Below are 26,863 nucleotides of genomic sequence, written 5' to 3'. Positions count from 1 at the left end.
CCCCTTCCTCGTGCGTGCTCGTCCCCGTCGATCCTACGTCGTACGTCCAAGCGAGCGTAATTTGCGCGCTGCCTCGCTCCCGATGCACTTCTTTTCTCAAAATCTACACATAGATGTTTCGATTTCAGGTGAGTTCGCTGTTCTGATCATCCCGTGAGCCGTTGCCTTGGAGATAATTTCAAGCATTTTATAAAATGATTGGCGGTGTGGGTTCGTAAGGTGAGTGTTTGTTGTTAGTCCGCGCTCGGCGGCCTGTGAAGCAGCCCGCTTGCCTGAATGACATCAGACTCAGACGTACCGGTGACGATGTTGAAGCTAATTGGGTCCAAAAGTGATTTTACTTCTGAAATGGCCTTAAATTTTATTTGACCGCTGTGACCAGTGTCTGTGCGGCCCAGCAGTTTCCGTCGATATGTCATTAGCGTTGTGGCTAGGCTAACGCTACCTAATGATGGCTAATGTTAACCTGAATTAAAAGCTGACACTACATTATATATACTTTTATTTATGTCAATTTAAAAGACAATTCCCATGTATTACACATAAATACGTAAGATCTGTTTATGGGGGGTTGCAATTGATAGGGAATGAATGTGTTGCATTTTTTTTTGCATTTCATTTCCTTTATTTACCCAGGTAAAAAACTCATTGAGAATGACATCTCTTTTCCAAGAGTGACCTGGCCAAGACAGCAGCCAAAACAGTCTTGGTGACTAGTTTTGTGCTATGTTTCTGCGTAGCGCAGTGGCTTACTGGTTAGCACTGTTGATTGATTGAGTTGTAAAATCAATATAAACATACAGAGGTGAATATATTAATGATACCTAGATAACACAATAAAGCATAAACCCTTATTTCCATTGTGATCCTTGTGAAACTATCACGTGACAAACTAGAGCAGCTTGATTGAACATGTAGCTACAAATTGTAATAAATATATAATATAAAGTTTGCACTGGGATACCAATTAAACAAGTACATATTGTAAAGAATAGGATCTTAATAGTTAATCTAAATAGCAACTGTTTACCTATAGATATGTAAACACGACAACAAATTTAGCACTGAAATTGGAACTAGAAAAGTGGACTAGAAGCTTGGCTAGACATTTGGACTAAAATTCACATTAATAACAAATATAAGGGTTGAGTTCCTCCTCCCTTAGTTGACTGAATATAAATGATTTTAACTGTATTTTAAAACTTACCTTCTTGCTTATCGACTGCAATCAAGTAGGGATACTATTCCAGGCTGTGGCACCATTATGTTTGTAGCAAGTATTTCCAAAAGATTTTACAGGATAAATAATGAGAGAGTACTGCCCTGAGCGAGTATTATGGCGGGAAGAATTTAGACAAACTGAGGACAATAGAGGGGTCATACCATGAATAATATTATGCACTACGGTAATTTTAACTGTTTAACTCTGAGACCTACTGGAAGAATTTTGACCTGTTCGAACTCTGCATCCCCTACGTGGGTCCTGGGAAGGGACATTGAGGATACAGTGGTCCCTCGCTATAACGCGGTGTCCCATCGAGATGAGGTGCGTCGCGCTACTGCGCATGCGTGTGCATGCACACATCGCTCTACCCCAGATTTGAAGACGTCACCCGTCGAGATGAGGTGCGTCGCGCAACTGCACATGTGGAGATGATGCAACTCGCTTGATGTGCAACTGCGCATGCGCATTTTTTTTTCTTCCCTCTACCCACTACCGAGAAGTGCGCTTCATCTGCGGAGGTGGAGAACAGCCAGTGGAACAAACTACGTTTTTAAAAAATATATATAGAAACACACTGCTTCACTTTAAATGCACAAGTCTGTTTCAGATGATCAGCACAGACCCTTTCTCTTAAAAGGCTTTATATTACTCAGCATGTGGCTTTGTAAACTTGTAGCATCGACTGCTACTTTGATTAGCGCTTACATTAGTTATGGACATGCTCTACGGTCGTCTTCTGGGATTTTTATACATTTACTTGCCCATCAAAATAAACAAACTTTGTCAAGTAATTTTTTCAGTGCACGCATGTGCAGTTACGCGAGGCACCTCATCTTGACGGCGCACATCCGCTCGACAGACTTATCTATCGAGATGAGGTGTGACGGCGCACCTCATCTCGACAGAACAGCGGTTCAGCTTTCGTGGCCTCGCAGTTTCGCGGATTTTTTTGTGCAATTTTGCATGCTTTTTTTTTTAACAGCGCATTGTGTTCTGCGTCCTTAACAGGCGGGCCGGTTGCGGCACCAGTCGGCATCACCGCGATTGCTCTCACTGCTTCCGATGCGCTTACTGAGTCTGCGGGCTCGGTAAACACAGCAGCGGGCACTCACTCCGCCCTCCTGTCTGCTGTGCGGAGCTGCGCCAAATCTGGCAACAGGTCCAGAGACTATGCTCGCTGTTTTGATGCGGATGTTGACCGCAGCCGCAGAGCTCCGTGGCCACCGAGAGAGGACTTGGATTATTTGCGGGTGCCTCTGGAGGCAGTGAGAGAAGGGAGAGTTCTGCGTATGTCTGTTTATGATCTTGCCCAAAAGAAAAATGAGAGTGTTTACACAGGAGAGAAAAGTGAGAAAATGTTAATGCCTGTTTGAGAAAAGTGTATAAAGTGTGTAGTGAGGGGTTTTACAGCCTTAAAACATCTATAATAATTGCAAAAAATAGCGCTGACTACGTCGCGGGTTTCGCTTATCGCTGGTAATTTTTAGAATGTAACTCCCGCGATAAATGAGGGACCACTGTATATCAAATTATTTTGTTCTGGGTGGTTTGCAGATCTAATAATCATCTTCTGGCAGGTCAGGTCAGCTTCTTGGTAAGACCGGAATATCAAGCAGCATTTTTTATTTATTTTTTCCCCAGGGTTGAAATGTCTGATATAAAAAACTTTAATTTGGCATTGGATTTGCAAATACAGAGTCTGCTATTCTGCTGTTTAGTTCACTGGCTAAACTCTCACCATCACAGCAAGTGACATCTATTGACTCATTACCATTGAGTCAGCACTTTGAGCCAAATAATATGGGTTCTGCCTCCCTGAGGTAGAGAGAATGGTTGTCAACCAACCATTCTTGGACAGATTGTAATTCGGAAGACAGACATTCCTGTATGGAAACTACATCTTTGCCAGAAACAAAGAGATCTGAATCGTCTGCATTCAACAGTAGCTTACATTTGACTGCTGAAGGCATATTGTTGATGTAATACAGGAACAGGAACTAATATTGATCCTTGGGGGACCCCACAGCTCACATTAGCAGGAGCTGATGATATGTTAACAATCTCAACTTGCTGCAGCCTGTTTCCTAAGTAGGCTCTAAACCAGTTTGCAGCAGACTACTGAAGCCCAACGGCTTCCAGTTTATGCTCTGTATCAGCCTGATCCCGTCACATCTCAGAAGCTAAGCAGAGCAAGATCTGGTTAGTACTTGGATGGGAGAACTCTTTGGAACACCAGCGGCTGTGTGTGTTTCTCCGGGTAAAACTGGAGTTGCGTCAGGAAGGGCATCCAGTGTAAAACTTGTGCCAATTACCAATGCGGATCTGGCTTTGTCCGCTGTGGTGACCCCGAACAAAAACCGGGAGCAGCCAAATGACCGACTATGGTCCACAGGATCAAAGGTTTTTTGACACTGTAGAAGAACCATTCCTGTGAAATTGCCTTTGTCTTGTTCTGACTTTGACTGTAATCAGTCAGATGGGTTGAACAAGTATCTGTGCAGTATGAGGGACAGAAGCCTGACTGTTGACTCACAGCAAAAAGGTTGTGGGATCGCTTCCCATCTGGAACCTTTCTTTGTAGTTTTGCATCAGGGCTGGAATGATTTAAATCAGCTGATTTAAATAATCTTTTTGTTTTTTTTTTTTTGTTTTGTTTTTTTTTTGTTTTTTCTAGAAATCGGTACTGAAAACCTCACCAAAATATGAAATCAGCACCATTAATTAATGGTGCTTGTACATGTTGTATGTGCACCTTTATGTTTTAACATGTCAATAAAAACTATAGCTAATTATATTATTTGTATAGTCTTAATTAGAAGAGTGAAATAAATAAAATTAAATGTCTATTTAAACCAATAAAAGTTGATTTTAAATCGAAAAAAAATCATAAGTCACGACTTTTTAGAAAAAAGGACTTTTTTTTACCAGCCCAGGTTTGCATGTTCTCCCCATGTGCTGGAAACATAGCTACTAGGAAATGAGCTATTTTGATGGGGAAAAAATGATTCTTTAAAACTATGTAATTTGGACATGCACAGACATAAAATGCTTTTACATAAGATCCCAACAGATTTATATATAAACAAACAAACAGAAACCTTAAAAATTGATTTTTGTCCAGTATCAGCTGTTTTAAAGTAATTTTATAGAGCCATCTTTGTGTTCTCAGGTTTCACATAAGTAACATTGGCACTAAATTCCACAATCTCATTCTATATCAGGAGTTACGTCAGGAAGTGCATCTGGTGTAAAACGTTTGGCAGATCAACATACAAACCCATATTGGATCTGTTGTAGTGAACTCCAAGCAAAATGGGTCCCCAGCTAAAAGAGTGATGGTACTAACACTAGGAAAACGAACTAGGGTATCTCTGTCAAGGTCAATCAGTCTTCATATTTTGTGTTTTGAATTAACATTATGATCCATTCACCTGACATACTGGTGAGAAATGGTCAAAAGCACCGCCAGTCTGAGCATTTGCCTCTATATCTCCCAAGTTCCTTGGGCTCAAACGTCTCTTTCAAATGCAGAAACAGACCTATTGAACGCTTTGATACAGCTGTTGACTAGTTTGTTAATTCAGCCGAAGATTAAAACAATTAAGTGTACAAAATGTTAGCATAGTGGTCAGTAGTGCACATCATTTGGGTCATCTCTACACATCTCTAGACAAGTATATATACTCATATATACTTGTCTAAAATCCAGTGTAAAACTGTGTTGAGGTAGACAAGTATATATACTCATATATACTTGTCTACCTCAACACAGTTTTACACTGGATTTGACTTTAATTGATCAGATATCTTGGCGAAGTAATTAAGTTTCAGTAGCAGTTCGCATTGTTTCCCAGAGCACATTGCTGGTACCATCTTGCTTCATCTCATGATCCACAGACACAGAAGTGTGTTTTCCAAACCCTGCTCTCAAAAACATTTGAACATCTGATGTGGCTCTTTCTCTGTAGTCCACTTGCACTCTAAATTTCATCTGTTCTTCTTGCCATTGTTATAGTCCCTGGATGAAGACTGTACATTGGAGGAGGAGGAGGAAGGTCTAATAGATGAAGAAGATGAAATTGATCAGTTCAATGATGACACCTTTGGAGCTGGGGCCATCGGTGAGTCGCACATTTCTATCCACATCCAGATTTGAGGGCAGGTACATCTAAAGTACATAAGTACAAATACATCCAGTTAGAAAGCTGCTTGAATACAAGCACTTTAAATAGTACTTACTTGAGTACAAGTAGTTTTCATATTATTTATCAAGGGACAGTTCAGTATCATTTGGAATGGTGCTATCAAGTTTAAATAAATAGAACTACAAAATCTTTACAGATGTATAATATACAGTGTTTGTATCTCAGCAGAGTAGAAGTTGTAGTAACACAAAAAAAAATAACTCTACCTTCAATGTTTGTGTTAAAATATGGTTGTCTGAACATTAGCTCCCTGCTGAGCATAGCTTGCAGACAGCCTTGACATATTTAGTGTTCTGTGGCATATTAAAGTGATGCTACATCCTGATGGATTAGTTAAATATCTCAAATGATACCAGGAAGGTGCTTTAATTGATAAAACGCAGACACTGTGACTTTGGCTCGAGGCCACATATCAGACTCTACATATACTGGATCCCTCAACAGCTCCAGCGATTAATACATGACATTTAGGCCAGAGATTGACTTCGATCACATTTCTGTTGTTCACTGTTTTAGGTAAATATGAAATGTGGCACCAGCATATAATTAATCTCATCCACTTGTAAATAATTTTTGTTTTTCATAAGTAAAATTGTAAACTGTAATCAAGACATCACTGATATATTGTTTATAAATGGTACTTTTATGGTATAATTAAATGTTGATCTCATATGTTGTGTTTGTATTTACAAGCAGGTCATCAAAATATGTGTAATGACTCAATTATAGTACAGGAGAGATTTGGTGCTGTTCAATGAAATGAAAAGAAACAATATTTATATATCGGCATTGGCGTTGGTCAAAATGTGTTTGATAATATTACAGAAATGCGGTATCATTCATCCCTAGTTTATTTTCATAGTTACATATTTTTTGGAGTTCTGTGTAAAACAGAGTTGAGTTGTGTTGGTAGAGTTTGGAATTCATTAGACCTGTCCAGTAGATTGCACACATATAACTGAAGTAGAAAGGTATCACTGTCATAGCGAGATCAACCCAGGTCTGTCTCTCTTTCAGATGATGACTGGCAGGAGGAACACAAGCGCCTCGCTGAACTTGACGAGCGTGATGGGTTAGGAGCCGGGATGGGAGCCGAGTCAGATATTGGAGGAGCTGAGGACTCTTCCTCCACCCATCTCTCCTTTCCCTCTTCCTTCCCTTCAGTTAACTTCTCCTCATCTTCCTCTGGTGTACCTCTGGCAGGTCAGTGATGCTATTCCTTGAATGTTGCTATCAACAACACGATGAACGTAAGTTATAGCAATCTTTCTGATGCACCATAATGTTTTTCAGGTTTGTAGATTGTCTTGATTATGTCAGTCGTCATCTCATCAGGCAGATTTACTTTGTTTATTCCCCATCATGATGATGACGGCCGTTAGCAGAGAAGCCAACGTAAAATTATCTTTTTGTCCACAAGATTTGGAGGATCGAGGAAGGGAAGGTGACCTGGCTGAATCCGTTGCCAGACTCATCCTTGAAGCCGATCCGGCCATCGCTGGTGTTGGGGCAGCTGAGAGGCCTGGTCCTTCTTCCACCTCACTAGGATCCAATCTGTCTGTTCTGCAGGGAGTGGACCGACCCAGACTTCTTCCCCAGCCTTCCTCTGTCCCGCACCTCACTCAACCACACCAGCACCCTCATCCCCTGCCGCACCAGCTTCCTCTGGGGCACTCCACTTCAGGTGAGGATGAAGGCATCGCCGTTAGTAATGCCTTTTATGCGTGTAGCTGTAATGAGTTAAAAGATAAATAACTGTCAACTGTATCATAATTAATCGCTTGTGGTGGTTTATCAAGGAAAGATGCCAGTCCAGTTCCAGTTTCTCATTTGAAGATTAAAACATTAAGTGTACAAAATATTAGCATAATGGTCAGTAGTGCACATCATTTGGGTCATCTCTACTTAAAGCACGGGTGGTGGGGGAGTGTTAAATTTTGAGGATGTTATTGCAGGTGTACTGTGTGTTTTTTAGGTGGGATGGGCTGCCTCACCTGGACAAATGGAGGGGAAACCCTCAGGCTCCCTCCTTCACTCTGCTGTACTGGTTAATGAGGTTGTGACCTATTGTACTAAAATACATTTGTTGTGCTCTAACCTGTTCTGTTGCACTGTGCGCCACTCCAGCTCTCCCTCTTCCTTCATCTATGCTCACCTACCAACAGCAGCAGCATATCTTACGTAGAGGAGCTGCTCCAATGGGTCAGGTTAGTGTGTTTGTTTGGTTTTTAATTTAAATAAATGATTCTTAACATTTTGAAGGCCCTAAATTAGATGGCTATAAAAAAGAAATGTAGCACAATGCTAAAATACCCTCGGCTGTATGTGCATAAAAATAGGAAACAGGATGGGACCTTTTGACCTCCTAAAATAGGTCAAGGTTAGCCATCTTTGAACTTGTCCAAGGTCTATGTCTTAAGAATGATCCCTATGAATTTGAAGACCCTGGCAGTAATAGGACTGGACTTATACTGAACACAAACAGACAGATGGACGCAAAGTCTTCGCAATACCCAATGGCCATATTTTGGCCTCAAGTAAAAAACAAAGAGACCTTGTTGGTATTGAGTAGGACATTAACTTGAACTGATCTCTGAATTTAGAGAATTTTATTGTAACTGTAACGTCTCTTGCGGTTTTGTAGATGAATTCTCACAGTCTATGGGAGAACAGCATGGGTTTTGGATCGGTAAGTGTACCACTTACACATGGAGGTGAAGCACTGCTTGTAAATTCATTCCATATGAAAGAAAAAATATATATATGCATGCATATTCATCAAGATACTAATTTGTCTTGTTTATCATTTAGAATATTGTTTACTTTGTGTGTTTATGAGTGCAATGCTGAGAATATTTGCATGTGTTTAAAGATGGAATGCCCCATTTAACAAGGCATCAGCTGAGCTGAATGGATCATCTTTCAGTAAATGAAAATATTGTTTTCCTTGCATGAATGGAGAACATTATTTGTTTTATATGACACCTAAACGGCTCCTTTGACTTCATGCTTGGTTTGTGCTCTGACATCCACTGCCAAATGTGGGACCTCATACGAGGTCTGTTAGAAAAGTATCCAACTTTTTTATTTTTTTCAAAAACCTGATGGATTTTAATCATGTGTGCTTGCGTGAGCCAACCTTGAACCTTCGTGTGCATGTGTGATTTTTTTTTTCATGCCTGTCAGTTGCGTCATTTGCTTGTAAGCAGCCTTTGTGTGAGGATGGGTGGAGTCTCTCGTAGTTTTTTCTTTGCAAGGAAATGGCGTAACGACAGGAGCAGCGCGACTGCATCAGATTTTGCCAGAAACTGGGCAACAGCCAGGTGGAAACCATTCAGATTTTTCAGACAGCTTTCGGTGACGATCCTATGGGCATTACACAGATTAAGGAGTGGTACAACCGGTTTAAAGACGGCCGGACAATGGTGGAGAGCGAGCCGCGCTCCGGTCGGCCATCAACATGCTGAAATGACCAGATCATTTCCAAAGTGAACACTGTGGTGATGTGGGACCGTCGTGTGACTATCCGAGAAATTGCGGAAGAGGTGGACATCAGCACTTTTTTGGCACATTCCACTGTGCCCAAAGATTTTGCCATGAAAAGAGCAGCAGAGAAATTCATCGGCATGAAGCTGATGGTGCAGCAAAAGCGCCTTTGTGTTGAAGTCGCACAGGACATGCTGGGACATGCCCAGCTCTTCCACCATTCGGAAGATTCAGACGGCTTTCGGTGGCCTTTCGGTCGTGTGACTATCCGAGAAATTGTGGACGAGGTGGGCATGTCACATGTCCTGTGAGACTTCAACACGGTGGCACTTTTGCTGCACCATCAGCTTTGTGCCGATGAATTTCGCTGCAACTCTTTTCATGGCAAAATCTTCTGTCACAGTGGAATGCACCGAAAAAGTGCTGATGTCCACCTCTTCCGCAATTTCTTGGATAGTCACACGACGTTCCCACATCACCACAGTGTTCACTTTGGAAATGATCTAGTCATTTCAGCATGTTAATGGCCACCCAGAGCGCGGCTCGCTCTCCACCATTGTGCGGCCATCTTTAAACCGGTTTTACCGCTCCTTAATCTGTGTGATGCCCATAGGATCGTCACCGAAAGCCGTCTGAATAATCCGAGTGGTTTCCACCTGGCTGTTGCCCAGTTTCTGACAAAATTTGATGCAGTCACACTGCTCCTGTCGTTACGCCATTTCCTTGCAAAGAAAAAACGAGAGACTCCACCCATCCTCACACAAAGGCTGCTTACAAGCAAATGACGCAAATCACGCATGCGCACGAAGGTTCAAGGTTGGCTCATGCAAGCACACGTGACTAAAATCCATCAGGTTTTTGAAAAAAATAAAAAGGTTGGATACTTTTCTAACAAACCTCGTATATAGACAGGTGTGAGCCTTTGCAAATCATGTCCAATCAACTGAATTTACCCCAGGTGGACTCCAGTTAAGCTGTAGAAACATCTCAAGGATGATCAGTGGAAACAGGATGCACCTGAGCTCAATTTTGAGCTTCATAGCAAAGGCTGTGAATACTTATGTATATGTGATTTGTTAGTTTTTATTTTTATCAATTTGCAGAATTCTCCACCATTTTTCATGTTGTCATTATTGGGTGTTGTGAGTAGAATTTTGAGGAAAAAAAAGAATTTCATCCATTTTGGAATAAGGCTGTAACATAACAAAATGTGGAAAAAGTGAAGCGCTGTGAATACTTTGCAAACACACTGTAATACGGATTATTTGATATGTTTATCTTAAACACTTCTAAAATGGCAAACTGGGATGTTGATGTGAATGGCTGTGCACACTGTTTTATGTCGTCGACTTGATAAAGGTTGATTGAGATGAAAATTTTTTTGACAGTCTGGTTGTAGTCATCAAGTGTCTTTTTAACGTGCTGCTCATTTTCAGGATAGTCCGCTAATGTCTGTGATCAAAGAGGTGGGTCTTCCCAAGCGGCCTCCTCCGATTAGAAGTGATGAAGGACGAGATTTGTCAGAGAGGGTCCCACCTCCACGATCTTCCTCACCCGTGATTGGCTCTCCACCAGTGAGGGCTGTGCCTATTGGGACGCCACCTAAACAGCCAATGAGCCACACCCTGAACCATCAGGTAAATATCAAACAATGAATGAGAGGAGTGCATTGTTGTTCACCACTGTTCCTGCCACAGTTGAAATTTTGCAATGTTATAAATTTGTAACATCCTCCATGTGGAGGCTTTAAAGGTGACCGTACACCTTATTGGGTTAGGGTTGGAATAATAATGGGTATGTTAATTGATGATACTGATGGACAAGTTAATTGATTATACTCCCTTTGTGGGAGGATTGCACCATAATTTTTTTCATTTTCCCCAGTTTTGCAGTGCTGACTAAAGTCACCTGGCTTTTGAACACACAGTATTGATACAACTGTGTAATGCCGTGTTCACACCGGACGCCACTCGACGCCACAAATTCGCATCCCTCGCCTGGCGTTGGACGCGCCACCATCGCCTGGTGTGTCGCTTTTCTTGAGCTGCATTCACACCAGACGTCACGCGACGCCACAAATTCATCCTTTGCTGCAGGAGCTGCAGCTGGATGACAGCCGCTTTCAGCGGTACTTCTGCCTCTCCGGGACCCAGTTTGAGGACCTCCTGTCCCATTCACGCTCGCACATGTGTACAATAAAAAAACAAAAACAAAAAAAAAACTGGCTGCTGCTTCAGTTCCTCGCTATCCCCACCAACTCTGTCATAACTATAAACCAGTCACCATTTGTTTTATTATTCATCTGTGTAGTTAATAAAATTATCTTCACGGACGATTCGTTCGCACGCACATGTGAACAAAAAAAAAAACTGGCTGCTGCTGCTGCTCACTCTCCCCTCAAACTCTGTCATAATTGTGTTAAATAAAGCACAAAAGGGACATAAGTTCTGCTCATAAGCTGGCTGCCAGAGACAGGACATGTCCACATCAAGTATAAACTCCAGACATCGCCACGTCACTACATATCCAGTCCCTGATTGGTCATCGCGGCGTGACAAGACAAAAAAGTTCAGATTATTCAACTTGGGGAAGAAGGCGATGCAACGCGATATTGCGCCACAGATACGCCAGTCACTCAAAATCGCTTTATTCGCGTCACATTGTGTGGCTTGGAATTCTGTGGCGCCACAATGCGTCCTTCCATAGGGATTACATGGCAACCTCTCGCCACTGCCGCTCGCGTGGTGTCTGGTGTGAATGCGGCATAATGGGACTGTTTGAAAATTCAGAGATTTGTCGGGCTGATTTTTGATAATCTGGTGACTTTACATGTTTAAAGTGCCATTTATTTATTTTTGAGACCATGAATTAATGCCATAGATGCCACTGATACTTAATCAAGTTGGACAGCACATTCCCACAGCAGTGCCGTGTTTCCAAAGCCAGCTAAAGATTTTCCACGGGAAGCCTGTCATGGTGTTTATCATGTAACACAACTGTAGTGCATCTGTCCCATTTGGTTTTTAGTTTTGATTGTGTCAGATAGTGTTGTCCCTGTTAACCGTGTTCTGCTGTGTCTGTGCATCCTTCTGTGTTGACGTAGATCCATCACCCCACAGCGGTTCATGTGAGAGCCCCCGTGCAGCACAGATACCCTCCTCCTTTCCCTGAACGTCTGTCACCCAACACCCTGCTCAATATAGCTGTGAGTGTTTATGCTCCTCCTCCCTTCTTTTCCTCTTCTGCAGCTTCCGCTCAAGTCAAGGTGGACACCTCGGTTCTGGTGAAGAAACCGGGGGGGGGATTCCCTTAAATCTCATTTATCTGCTGGTTGTTATTGATGTGGGTCATTTCCCCACCTTTTAAGTGGATGATGAATTTGGTAACTCCTTGATAACCATTGGGAGCCGTTTACATGCATCAGCGTATGATGGCAGCGTTGCATCGCTAAAAGCAGACACATTCTGCCCTTTTGATTTCAGATCGGTTTAAAAACCTCATTAAAAGTGCTTATTTTATTTATTTTCTTGAACTTTTGACCAGGCTGACTTCAGTCATATATGTGTTTTGTAGTGACGCTCTGGAAGTATGATTCAGTGTTGCAACATCTAAATGTATATTAATCTTCATTTTTGCCTTAGTGGAGCCTAGGGATGGGTATTGATAAGATTTTATCTATCAATGCCATTATCGATTCTGCTTATCGATCCGATTCCTTATCGATTCCCTTATCGATACCTCTTGTGAATTTTGTACTAAAAGTAGGCTTTACAGGTTTTCTATGTATATCATTGAGTCTTAAAGTAAATAAATATGAAATTGGTCACTGTACCCTTGATCTCTGGACATAAATAAAACAGTGTTTCGCTTTGAAGTTATTAATTCAGACTGGATTCTATCGTTCTAACTTGACTCAGCAGAGAGCCGTGCAGCATTTGGAGCTGTGTGAACAGAACGGAGGACGATTCTTGTTTCTTTCTTGCAACAAGACAGGAGTCCCAGTTAGTAACTTTAATCCGCACAAACGTGACTCACGATTGACATATTCAGGGATGAAAGTGGTGAAAATCAAAAAAAGCTGAAACCCAAAATTACCCCCCAACACCACCCGCACGAAAATGTTTGAATTCTAGAAGCTCTGAAATACAATCTGGGACTATTCCAGATGATAAACTGCAGTGAGTGCAGCATCCATTTAGTGAGGGAAAAAAAACAACTTATTAAAATTCATTCCAGTAGTATTCTGCTCTTACTAGGATGCAGCAGTTTTCTAGTTTGGCAGATAGTTCTGGAGGAAATCACTGAAGAAATTAACAAATTGAAAATATGGTTTGACCGAAACAAACTGTCATTAAACTTAAATAAGACAGGGATGAAATGGAGGTGTGAGAGTCACTAGGTGTTCACAGGAAACACTTATTTATTTCTGTATGTATGTATTTATTTATGTATGTCCATTGTTAGTTGCTATTATATATTTTCTGTTGTGTTTCTATTCAGGTTCTTTTTGTCTCTTTCTCTAAAATTGCATATAATAATCATTAGATTATTAATATATAAACAAAAATAAATTTAATAAATATTACAATTTGAAAACAAATGCACCCAAACGTGATGACAGCTGGAACTGCGTAATGCTAACTTTTAACATTGAAAATGCCATAGACGTGCTAACATGTTAGCATCGCTCCTGTTTTTAAGTTATACGAGGTCTGTGATAAAAGTAATGGTCCTTTTTATTTTTTTCAAAAACTATATGGATTTCATTCATATGTTTTTACGTCAGACATGCTTGAACCCTCGTGCGCATGCGTGAGTTTTTCCACGCCTGTCGGTGGAAGGACTGGTCCCGCCCGTCGGAATTTCATTGTCTGGAAAATGGCGGAATGAAAAGGACTTTTTTCCCATCAGAATTTTTTCAGAAGCTGTTAGAAACTGGCACCTGGAAACTATTCGAAAAATTTATCTGGCTTTCGGTGAAAATTTTACGGGCTTCACAGAGAATAAGGACTGTTACTGTCGCTTTAAGGACCCCTTTAAGGACGGTCGTCGCACCGAGCCGCGACGACGACGCACAAACCACTGGATAATTTCTAGATGGATGGCTGTGTGGAGCTGGGACCGTCGTATGTACTTTCTCTGGTTATCACAAGAGCTGGACATCAACCATTTTCCGGCAGATTTCACTTTTAACGAGATATTGTCATGGAACGCCGTGCAGAGGCTTGGCACGTAAAGACCGCGAGACAAAGGAACACCTCCGTTTCGGCGTGTCAGAGGACAAGTTAGGACAGGTCCAGCTCTCCACAATTTCTCTGATACTTACTGGACTGGTAAGCATTGAAAGCCGAGATAGGCATGTCCAAACTTGTCCTCTGACACGCCGAAACGGAGGTGTTCCTTTGTCTAGATACAAAAGCAAATCGGTCATTACGCGCCAAGTTCTTTAGGGTTTTAGTAGGGGAAAATTAAGCGAAAGAAAGAAAGTATAAACAAAGCAACAGATCGAAGCATTGCTTCAATCTGCGAACCACTGCTTCGATTGGTTCAAGGTTCAGAGCAAAGCCGCGCTGCAGAAAAGTTGATCACGGACCCGCTGCAGGGTCTGTAATCAGTGTAGAGAAATGATCATTTTCCTGACAAACACCCCCCAAAACAACGGCCACTCTGAAGGACCGATAACAGAATCGTTAAGCACAAAGCTTATTGATGTCGGTGGATCGAATCATTTCTTAACGATACCCGAAAGGAACCAGTTCTCGATACCCATCCCTAGTGGAGCCACAAATTCTTTGTGCATACATCAACTATGTGCTTATCTTCTTAAAATACATCAGCAGCAAGAAAGAGGATACGAGTTGGCAAAGTTGATTATTGAAGGTTTCATTCAGCACAGTCTCACATCATTTATTCTTAACAGGTTTTGTACAGTGCTTCTTCCCCCCAGAAATTTTTTTTTGATGCATCAGTTGGTTATTTCCACAGAATATCAAACTGGTGAAAAATATCAGTGCTTTTCACAGCAACAAAATGATGCCTTGTCTTTTTCGCAACCTAGAGATATTAAGTTTACTATTTGGATAGGGGTAAATAAATAAAATAAAAAAGCTACTAAAATAATCCAGAACGTATTCACACTTAAGCAGCTGAAATAAAAGAATTTAGACTTTTTTGTTTTAATAGGTCAGAAGAATTAATCGGATATCAAAATAGTTGTCAAATAATTTAATTGTCAATTAATCTTAGCAAATTGGGTGGTGTGGAGTAGCCACATATATTCTAACAATATTGACTTGTTGGAAAAATTTAGTTTCCATAAGTCGAGGGTCTTTGAAGTTAATACAAGGCAGTTTTTTTTTAAGAAAACAAAAATTTCCATGTTATCCAAATGTAATTTTTTGTGTGTGTTTGTTCAGAATTCTCCACTGTGCCGCGGTCAGTTCCCTCCTGGAGTTGGACCCGTTCTGTCTCATATCCAGCGGTCTCAGCTGCTCAGCTCTCAGGTTGGTACAGTGAGTGGGCTGAGACTGACATAAGCCTCCAGACCTGGCAATGGTCCAGTGACTCTGTTACCAAAATGCAGTTATCAATTGAAAAATTTATTTTTGCAGTGATTGGTCAGTCCTAACGTACAAATGGTTGTTTCACATGTAACTTATTTAATTATTGTTCTTGTTTTATTTTCTAGAGCTATGCCACAGGGCACCAATCTACTACATTCGTCCATGATTCAGAAAGGTGCTAAAACAGGATGAAACGGCTTAATCCAATTTGCATCCTAACAGGCTGGCTTATAAAGTGCAAACCTGGCAACCAGGCTGAAAATGAAAGAAAGCAGCTGTGACTTGGACTAGTCATAAGCGAGCTGTTCAACTTTGAACAAAAGCCGCAGCAAATGCTGCTTCAGCTTCAAATTTTTACCCCGATGGAGCACAATCAAACAAGCTTCAAGCTTTAGTCACTATGAATACCCCAGTTAAAAAAAGTTAGAGCATGACTGAAGCTGTTAAGACGATGATTTCGAGAAATCTGGATGAAATTTTTGAACAGTTCAAAACTGGATCCTGATTTCAAATGTGGCGCTGATGATGGCCGTAACTACTACCTGTACTAAGTTTCAAGATTGACAGATGGATCAGGAAGTTACCGTGATGTTTCAGAACATGCCCTGATTTGCTATTCAGGATGAAACGGGAAGGAATGGTGCTCTGTGGAATGACCCTGTTAATTGAGAGAAATCTGGTAACCTGGAAGAATCTGGCACAATTTTGTATTGTGCCATTAAAACCACACTGAAATTAAAATGTCTTAAGAGATGAGACCCAGTTTCTAAATGAATTATATTGAACAAAACTTGGGCTTTGTCTTCTGTGACATTTATCTGATGAGAATGTGACAAGCCCAACCCATTCTCTGTTGGTGTACCTAGGTGGCAGGTTTTCCCCGTGGTGGTCCAGCACCTCCTTTGTTACCAGGTGGTGGAGGTTTCAGGCCTTTTTTCAGTGGCCCGCCTCCTCCGCACAGTCATCGAATGGGCCCTCCACTTCCTCATGGCCCCCACAACCACATGCCAACTGTACATCATAACACTACCCACCTTCACCCTCAGCACCGACGCATACTCACGCAGCGCATGCAGAGCCGAGCGGGGTAAGACTGCATTTCTACACCTTAACAGGAGAAAGTAGATGACCTACAAGTTGAACAAAAACAGTGTGGGAGGTTTTCAAATGGGCTAGGAGTCGATTACATAGTTGTCGTTCAGAGTTTAACACTAAATTACCAAAAAAAAAAAAAGTCCAAATTAAAGCAGAAAACTAGAATACTGAGGCTGATGACTAAGCCAATACCATTTGAAAACAGTTTTTGAGTGGTCAGGCTTCAGTACCTGAATAGGCCTTAAGCTGTTTGCAGTACCATTGGTATCACCCAAGAATGTTAAACCATAAATCAAATTCAGTTTCCTACGGTACATGCAAAAATAGATGTAGTGTTAATTTGGTAGTTGTAATCCATATCCTTTTAAAGGTGGAAAAGTGTGCAGAATTTCATTGCAACCAAAGACTCCTCCAGCTGGTTTCATTAATGCCACAAATAGAGGATTAGTGGAGTCACGTGGCACAGTCTGAGGGTGCTGTGAAAACCTGCAGACCACAACTCTTGATGTCACTTTAAAAAAAAAAGAGCTTTGTGCGAGCAGGGAGCTGGTCTGATTCTTCTCTCACAGTCACTCCTTTTATCATCTGAAGGCTTGTTTCAGTATATAACTAAAACCATCGTGCAAATGGTGATACAAGCACCAAAGTTGGCACAAATACTCAGACATTACTCTTGAAAAAACTGACTGTCCATCGTTTGCATCATTTTTTTACCAAAATTGGAGCAGCTTTAACTTTTGACCCCTGTACAAACCGACACTGACCTTTGTCACCATTTTTGGTGTTTTTACCCCATAACTCCTGATCATTCAGTCATAGAGGAATCTTTACAATCAGACAAATAATGGGGTGTAGTTCTCAAAATGATTTGAGCATTTTTAATTTTGACCCCTGTGTAATTCTTCATTTGACCCAAAAAGAGCAATGTTTTAAGGCAGTGATTCTCAGCCGGGGTGCCGTGGGCAATTATCAAATATCACCATTATCGGGTGTATGTGCTGTAATAGTGTGGCAGATGATGCAATGCTCTTTTATTCCAGTAGATGGCAGCAAAGCGCTGGACTATTTAGCAAATGGAAGTCAGGGTGGGCGGCTCCATTTTGGCAAGCAACTTCCGGTTTGCCGCTCTGTCAATTATTATTTCTGTGGGAACATAGTACGCTAGAAGTGTCCAAACATGAGCAGCATTAATTGTTAAGTTTGTAGGTGCCACAACAACTGGAAGAAGAGGAAAGTATCACTTTCAGAATGATGTTTTGAACATGGAACGTAGAGATCTGAGTGCTGTGGTCCAGCATGTAACTTGCTCCCTCCTCCATTGAAATATGAGAATCTCCGGTGCTGGATAAAGGCGCTGAATTTGAAAAATCCACCCAGACGCCCCTGTCTGTCCTTTTCATTTTATGGAGAAAAAACCCACACCACTGGATCTTTACCCAGAGAAATTATTGGACAATAATGCTCCGTTGAAGAAGCTACGGGGGATGCTTGTGAGACAAACGGGTAAGCTGTGTTTGTAGCATTAGCTGCTATCTTATTTAATCATTTTCTGATGTTTGATACAACAGCGTGAAATAACACCATACGTATATTAACGTTACGTAATGTTGGCATTACGGTGATATTACTTGTCGGGTAGTATTTTAACTTGATTGTGCTTTTTATGAGCTTCAGCGGCGCTGTGCGGCACGAAGCTCGTAGTTCCTCATAGCAAAACTGTCCATGCTGAGTGACAACACAAAGTAGTTAAAAATAATCGAGGGCCACTTTTTCATGTCATCTTCCCACTCTGTTATGACCCGTGGGTGAGCCAGAGTCGATCCCTTTGAGTTTTTCAAAAAGGTTTTGTTTCTATCCATGTAATATCTTCCGTTTTCTGTATTGAAACACCGCTCACCGGAAGTCCTAATCCAAACGGAAATGCCTCTGCTGTAAAAGTGGGCGGGGCTGAATAAGGTGAATACCAAACGAAATACAACAAAGGAAGTATCTGGGAAGCGTTTCACAAGATTTAATATTTGTTAAATACTTACAATTAACAACCACAATTTACACCAGAACAGGCCTTTTATGTAACAATAACAGACAAAAATTACTGCCTCTTAGCGGGTCATAGCAAACGAATTTAACATTTACACACGGGTGATGGTTCGGGAGGCCCAGATTACGGGTCTTGGTCCGGGCGAGCTGGTTACAGCCGCTCCCGAGTGACAGTCCCGGGGTGTTTATGGGCCTCTCCAGCGCAGTGGCTGCTCCCAACAGGTGAAGTGGACAGGTGCTGCACCCGCCAGAGAGCAGTCGACCGCAGGAGACGACTGGATGCAGGGACCACGATGCTGATCCCACACAGTGAAATGAACGTGGTCTCAAACCAAAACAAAACTGGGTGAAGAGCTACAATTTCTCCATTACAGAATTTTGCATAATTAAAGCCATATTTTTGAAGTGTCGATAAAGTCAAATTGACTTGCATAAGTTTACATACGTACATGGTGGTTTTGTATATACTTGCGCACATAGCGTTGTGCGTCTCCATGGTTACGGGTTGCTGACTACAGCGTGAATCACAGCTGCTCACGGAGCATGGCTCCTCTGGGGAAGGAGAAACCGCATTGGCTGTGGAGGGTGTGCGGGGAAGGCGGGCTGACCTTCGTTGATGTCACCGTGGTCAGACTTGGGCCTTCTCACTCACAACTGGGTTCGCTGAAGGCAGCCTCTGCGCGCCGTGAATATTAGAGTGGCAGATTATTGTGAATAAAAGTGTTGACACGTCTAAAAAAACACTTGAGATCATAGCGCAAAATGCTTGAGGATTTTTGAAATGCAGTGTTTTCTGTATTGATTTTCTATTGCGATAATTGGGTTTTGCGCAAACCAGAGGTAATAGAATTATATTATTTTGGTTGGTGGTGTGCCGCAGGATTTTGTAAATATAAAAAGGGTGCCGCCGCTCAAAAAAGGTTGAAAATCACTGGTTTAAGGAGTATTTGTGCCAACTTTGGTGCTTGTATCACCATTTTGCACGATTTTGCTCTAAATATTCTCTTAGCTGCTGCACTATTATGCGCTCGCTCTTTGCTCTTCTCAGAGGCTCTGGGAGTGAAGTTGCACTCAAAAGCTCTTATTTCTTGCCCCGTGATCGTAAGGTGACCCAGAAATCTTTCACCATTGTGAAGACATTTGACTTGTGGACCTGACTGACAGTGATTCCCTTTTTAACCTCTGTCATGGCTCACACTCTGCGAGAGTCTTCAGACTTTTAGTAATTTCCATTTGTCCCTGTTTTGTCTTTCAGCTGTTATATGTATTTTTGCTGTCCGTACGTGTGACAGCACACATGAAGCTGGAAAGCAATCAGTGTGCATCTGGCAGAAAATAATTTTATGTACATGTGTGGGAGGAGTTATGGAGTAAAACTAAAATGGGAACTTGACACCCATTAAATAATAATTTGAACAGTAGTTACACCTACAGCAAAATACTTTGGTTTGATGTAAATACTATAGAAATACTGCCGTTTCTTTGTAATGTGCTTTTTTTTATTGTAGTTTTGTCTGCTTGTTAGTCTGCAGCTGATTAGGATCTTGTCGAGACAACAAACCAATTATCAACAGCCATGCAGAGTTGTGAATTACGGTTTGATTTTATGTCAAGTAGAACCACTAAGATCATTATCATATAAATATGTCAGGGTTCTAGCTAGCGCAACTTGCGTTGCGGCCCGTTACGCTATAATTTGGACCGTTACGATTTTCAGTACAGTGTCTGTAATCAGCTGTTTCTGCAGTGTGACTCCAGTTTGAAGCGTGAATTGAAGCAATGCTTCAATTCAATGGCTCTTTGATTCGCTGCTCTTCAGAAGCGGTAAGTCCACTTCTTAACCCCTCTCAAAGCCATTAAAATATCATGAGTGACTTTTGTGTGTATTAAATTCACTAACTGGGACTCTTGTCTTGTTGCAGTTGAGAAACGAGAATCGTCCTCCGGTCCGTTGTCACAGCTTTAAACGCTGCGCAGCTCTCTGCTGAGACAGAGTCCGCTCGGAATTAATAACATCAAAACGAATTCCCGCTTTAAATAAAATGACAACCTCTTACAAACGTTGCAGTACAGACAATAAACTACAATTGACTAACATTTTTCCTCCCAAAATGAGACGTCTTGCATTCTTTATAAACCTGACCTGCAGCACATCTGCAAGAGCTGCAGCTCATAGGTATGTAAATACATTCATGCCAATAATAATGTCTGAAGGGAAATGCTTTTGACAAAAACTAACAGATTTTATTTCTGTTTATGTCCAGAGATCAAGGATCCACCATGTAGAGTTTATTATGTCCAGAGTTTAAGGATCCAGTAACCAATTTCATATTTTATTCCTTAAGACTCAATAAAATGTTGTTCAATTTCAACTTAATCAGCTTATAAAGCGCCAATTACAACAAAAAGCCGTCTCAAGGTGCCTCACTCATAAAACTACTCATAAGAAAGAGAATAAATAGGTTTTAAGTCTTGACTTAAAATGTACACCAGACTCCGATCTGCCTCACTGAGGGCCATGTACTGACAAACCCAGAATGAGATTGCCCACTCAACATCTTCCCCAGCCTGGACATGATGAGGGACTTGAGCTGTCGTACCTGGGCTTTTCTCCTTTGGGTACCGCTAGAATGGCCAATTTTTAACCTTGAATTTTCACAAGCTCCCCCCCACACACACACACACACCCCCCCGTCGTTCGCTCCCTTGACATTACCACTACGCTAAAATTGTATCCTAGCTAGAACCCTGTGTGCGCTGGTATCGTAATGAAGTATTCATGGTGTCTACTGTATTCAAGACTTGAGAAGGTAGTCTGTTACTGCAAAGAATTTGCAGCGGTTATAAAAGTGACCAGTTAACTTATGATTGTCACCCAGTAACCTCTAGAAATAGAGGCCCACGTGCAAGAGGTGCTCCAGGTACTACACACTTTACCTGATTTGGACGTTCATCACGTCAAAGCCAAAACTCTGCACTTTGAAGTCAGAATCAAATATTTTCTTTGACCTCATGCTTTGAACTGTCGATGTTCAGATAACTAATGGTTGTACTGCTCCTTATCTCACAAATATTGGGATTTGTAGACAGAGAAAAAGTGTACCTTGATGTTAATGCCTACATCTTTTACATCCGTGTAGGGACCGTGGTCGGATGGGAGGAGACCGGCGCAGCAGAGATCCTTACAGCACCTGATGACGCAGAAGGAGAAGGATGGGTAACCAAGATCCAGATGATGCAGCTTCAGAGTACTGACCCCTACTTGGATGACTACTACTATCAGGTTAGTTTTTACAGCAGAGAATACGAACTCTACGTGCCGGCCCGGGCTTTGCAGTCGCAGGATGCGGGACTTCTCTGTGTTCCCACGGTGAAGAAGTCAGCAGGTCAAAGAGCCTTTTCCTATCGTGCACCCACCCTGTGGAACAGTCTTCCTGCGATCGTGAGGCAGTCTGAGTCCGTGGACATTTTTAAGTCAAGACTCAAAGCCTATTTTTATTCTCTTTCTTATGGATAGTTTTTTTATTTGTTTTATTCTTTTACTTCTGTTTTTATTTATGTATTGGAATTTTTTAATTCATTTTTAATTATTTGTTCAATTTTATGTTGACTTGTTTTATGTAAGGCGCCTTGACACGGTTTTTGCTGTGATTTGGCGCATTATAAGCGAATTAAATTAATAAAAATCATCTTCCATCATACATATTGAATTTTAATTCTGGTATGCTACTCTCAAAATGTCATTTTACTCAGTGTTGTGACACCTGTTTTTAATATGTAGTCATAATTAATATTTATTTTTACTGCTTTGCTTACCGACAGTCTGATTTTGTTTGTTGCATTGTTCTGGATCACTGATGTAAATGTAGAACTACTATGAAAAGATGGAGAAACGACAGGAAAGGGAGCGAGACAGCAACAAGAAAGAACACACCACCAAACTCATCACTCCACAGGTCGCCAAGGTGGAGCACACCTACAGACCGGGTACAGGCCGACTCCTCCAAATATTAACTGCACGCCAGAACAGACGATCGTATACAACAGTGGAACCATCTATTAAACTTTGACGTGTTTGTCGACAGTTCAGTTTGCAGGCTCTCTCGGGAAGCTGACTGTTTCTAGTGTCAACAACCCCCGCAAGATGATTGATGCTGTGGTGACGACTCGCACAGACGATGAGGTCTGTTTGTCTCTTCTTTTTTTTCATTAAGTAATCATCATTGTGCTCTGAAAGAGAACTTTAAACTTCAGTTTTTAGGAGAGGCACAAAGTGTGAGACAGGCTTGAATCTTAAATTTTCCTGCCCAGAGACCCGTCCTGTTCAGCAGATCATCTGACCGTGTTTTCTGTCATTCTGCTTTCAGGAGAAGAGAGAGAAGCAGGTGTGGAATAAGAGGAGGCATTCTCTACACTGTGGAGGAGGTAGAAAGAAAAGGACTGTTTTCAGAACCTTCCAAATGGGGGGGGGGGGTTTGTGGAACTTAGAATCTTTTTTATGTCCCCTTGGTCTTAAGATGTACAGTTTGCTGTTGGAGGTACAAGACTTTGAGAAACGTTTTGTTCACGCACCAGAAGAGGAGCGGGAGACTTTGCTGGAGCAACACAAAACTAACACCATGCAGCTGTGCAGCTCTTTAAAGGAGAAGGAGTGGGATGACAGGTAAAGGGGAGGAAGTAGTTACGGTCATTATCCTGAACCAACTCTGTGTGAGGAGGAGTAACTAAACCCTTACACTGACAGACGGATGAGAGAACAGAACAATTAATGTGTACAAAATTTTTCCTTCCTCTGGTAAGAGTGAGTGATGAGCAGTGTGTGATGATCATGTCGGTGAGGAAGGGCAAGCGACTCATCGCCAGACTCCTCCCCTTCCTGCCCACGCCCCAGGCTACCGCAGTTGTCATGGCAATTGCTCGCAACCTTCCCGCCTTGGCCAAGAAGGACAAACAGGACCAGGTGAATGCGATGACACACTGCTGGATGAAATGATGATTTGAACAGCAAAATATATTTTGGCAGTCACAGAAGGAGAGAATTCATTTAGTTTATGATGTTATATCCATATTCCATTATGGCCATCAATAAAACGAGGGGAAATAATGTATTGTCACTGTGGCTAAGCAATCTTGAGATAGCTGTATTCAGTATAAGTGAGGAAAGCCAACAACACACCGATGGCAGCTCTTTGAGAGTCAGAGGCTTCAGTAGTGGTGATGGGAGAGATGATGCATATGGCACTGTTTAGCTTTTAACTCACCAGTCAGCTTCAGGGTAGAAAAATAAGAAATACAGGCTTTGGTGTGCAAGAAGACACATAAGTCGGCCATTTTTACCCAGCAGAGATAATAACAGAAAATGTTTAAGAAATTGAAGGGGGGGCGGTCACCTCAGTATATTTCATGCCTTACATCACACAGTTTGATTTCAGCAACACCAACTACATTATAGAAAAAAATGAGTGTATTGATGCTAACAGCATATGTAATGTTACATATACAGGAATATCTTGGTTTACTCTGTTAATTGGTAATTTTGCACAGTTTAGTCACTTTATTAATGATTTAATTTATGAAGGGGTTGAAATCTGATAGTTACTTGGTATAACTGCTGTTTGTAACCACCTTCAGCCGCTGTCTGCTTTCCTGTTCAGGTGCTGGGCTGGTTAGTGGAGCCCGTTTCTGCCGTTATCCAGTCATTGTCAAGCGCCGCCCTCACAGACTTGCTGCAGGACCTTCAGGGTCATGAAGGTCAACTGACCATGGTCCTACACAACAAGGTAGACTAGAGGGATTTACTGAAGTACCTGCTTGTTGCACCTGGAAGGAAAACAAATGAAGAAACATGAATGAATGAAGCAGCAACACTAATTTTTCTGCAATGCTAAATTTTGTCCTGTGTAAACAAATTGCGCCCTCTCCTGTTCGTAGTTTGGTGTGACGCTGCTGTATTTGATCCTGAGTGAAGGAGAGAGGATGCAGAGCTCCGACCCAAATTGTCAGCTCATGGATGACAATCGATGGTGAGCGTCCTCAATCAACCAACTGCTAAGATACCAGATACACTTTTTTCTAGTTTTTATTGCAGAAAGCAGTAGAGCATTAATGTGGTGCAATAATCTGTGCAAATGGGTGTCTCACCCTGGGTCATCATGTCCACATTCTTTACAAGTGGGAGTTCCTTGCATACTTACCACTTGCATAATGCTGTACATTTTCAGACATGTAAATGCCCCAGAGGTCCTCAGAGATTCCTGTGAAGGGAAACAGAAAGTGACTAGATATTTTAAGACTTTAAAAATTGTATTACTATTTCAGTGGTCAGAAACAACACTCCCTGTTATAGAAATGTTTCTGGCTGCAGAACCTTTTCCCAATCAAATTTGGATGTTAGAAATGCACGACGTTGTGTGATTCTGCTGCTCTCTTCATAAATCTCCCCTGGTGCAGCTTGAGCAGCCAATGTAACATGGCTCCATTGTTGAAAAAGCTGCTTGAGGACAACAGCAGCTGCTTTGTGGACTTCATTATAGACTATAATGAACTATAAAGAATTGTGATATATGGCATTAGCATTATAAATTATTGTACACCTATTGTGAAGTGGAGCACACGCCTTTCAGGGGTATTTGGTGTGACACGTAAAGGTCTTATCTGTGATTACAAGATTATGTCATGGTTTTTAGATGATTGTAAATAAAACAAACAATTTTGTACTTTGGGCCAATGTACATATTGCATCTTATTTATGAGACTAAACTACAACAATAAAGAGGACCAAAATGTTGTGCTTCCATGAGATACAACCATGACCTAATGCTGTTTCTCCATTTACTGTCCATCATCTCATGCCCTTCACACTTGTGTTCTTTCTAAATTTACCCTTTGTTTTTCAAACTTTGGTGTTTCCCTCTCGTCCCATATCATTCCTCCCTGTCCAGGACCGAGTTGGTGTTTTCGGTGACGAGGGACTTGCTAAGTGTTCCCTCCTCATCCCTTGCTTCTCCCCTCTTCACTCCTCCCAACCTGCTCTCCCTTTTTTCACGTTATGTTGATCGGCAGAGGTTGGAGCTGTTGCAAGACAAGCTACAGTAAGTAGCACCCTCATTGCAAAGTGACGTGTCGCTGTAAGCGAGCGGTTACTTTTGTTACTTGATTTGTAAGCCTGAACTAATCGGCAGCTTCTCAGAAACAATTTTAAATACACTCTCGTTACAGCGTAAAAACTAACAGCTGTCTGGGGGTTTTGTTTCTTTTTGTTTAGGATCTCTGCTTTAAACAGGTAGAACTTCCTCCAGACTCAGCAGGACCTCCCTCACCTCTCCACTCGATGCAGACCGTTCTGTGTGTGTGTGTGTGTGTGGTGTGTGTGTGTGTGTGTGTGTGTGTGTGTGTGTGTGTGGGTGTGTGTGTGTGTGTGTGGTGTGTGTGTGTGTGTGGTGTGGTGTGTGTGTGTGTGCCTGTCAGAGTGAATGGTGTGTCTCTGTGCGTGCATGCATGGAGGTAAATCCATGGTGGGTCATTTTAATCCAGCAGAATCTAGTCACTTTGTTTTTTGGGGGGTTTTTTTGTTGCGTGGGTGTGCGTGCGCACGCGTGCACAAGTGTTACAGTGTAAGAGATGAGAAATGAAATCTGCATTTTTAAATATCTTGTTTACGATAATGCCTGTGATGAACTTTCAAATTAAAAAGTATTTCTATTATATACAATGTGTGCGTCTGTGAGCTTTGGCCTGCATATCATCCACGGGAATCACAGCTCTGCACGAGGTCTATGAGATCCATCCTTGGAATATCATAGGAAGACAAGATGACAGACTGAGCTGTTCTGGATCACAACCTCAAAACCTTGTCATTGAAGCTCAAATTGGTGGGCGGGATGTAAACAGGATAAATGGTGAATCTGTCAGTCAGTAAGTACTACATGGTGTTTGTAAAAATGGAATAAGGTCTGTAGGAAATCCTGGACTTCATGTGAAAGATGTGCTCAGTCATGATTTGGTTGATTTGACCTCAGCCCTAACATTTGCACCATGTCCAAGCATTCATCACAAAAAACAATAAACCACCACAACAACTGAGACGTCACCATCGATTCTCCACAATAGATTAATAATAGCATATGAACTTGTGGAGAGGTAATACACTGTAATATGGTGTCTTTGCATTATTGTTCACTTGAAACCCCGAGATTAACTGTAGAACCAGTTAGACTCAAATTACCATTTGCATGCATTTTGACTATTAA

The 26,863-nt window shown here is 41.6% G+C and overlaps 1 protein-coding gene across 1 annotated transcript; it reads left to right on the top strand.

Annotated features, from left to right (window-relative positions):
- Positions 1-14: 14 nt before the first annotated feature.
- On the top strand, positions 15-26,325 carry LOC117526043 (protein PAT1 homolog 1-like). The gene is given in 24 exon segments (XM_034188032.1): positions 15-128; positions 5,241-5,346; positions 6,448-6,633; positions 6,851-7,114; positions 7,558-7,637; positions 8,075-8,119; positions 10,353-10,553; positions 12,020-12,121; positions 15,333-15,419; positions 16,346-16,566; positions 21,755-21,801; positions 21,804-21,824; positions 21,827-21,897; positions 22,484-22,601; positions 22,700-22,797; positions 22,982-23,016; positions 23,018-23,039; positions 23,132-23,277; positions 23,415-23,574; positions 24,269-24,394; positions 24,546-24,637; positions 25,556-25,705; positions 25,879-25,968; positions 26,059-26,325. Coding segments are annotated over 23 exon segments (2,415 nt in total). The 5' UTR covers positions 15-113; the 3' UTR covers positions 25,901-25,968; positions 26,059-26,325.
- Positions 26,326-26,863: the final 538 nt, after the last annotated feature.

This window comes from Thalassophryne amazonica, chromosome 15, assembly GCF_902500255.1.
Source record: "Thalassophryne amazonica chromosome 15, fThaAma1.1, whole genome shotgun sequence".
Taxonomy (NCBI): domain Eukaryota; kingdom Metazoa; phylum Chordata; class Actinopteri; order Batrachoidiformes; family Batrachoididae; genus Thalassophryne; species Thalassophryne amazonica.
This window is presented reverse-complemented; position numbering and strand designations above follow the sequence as displayed.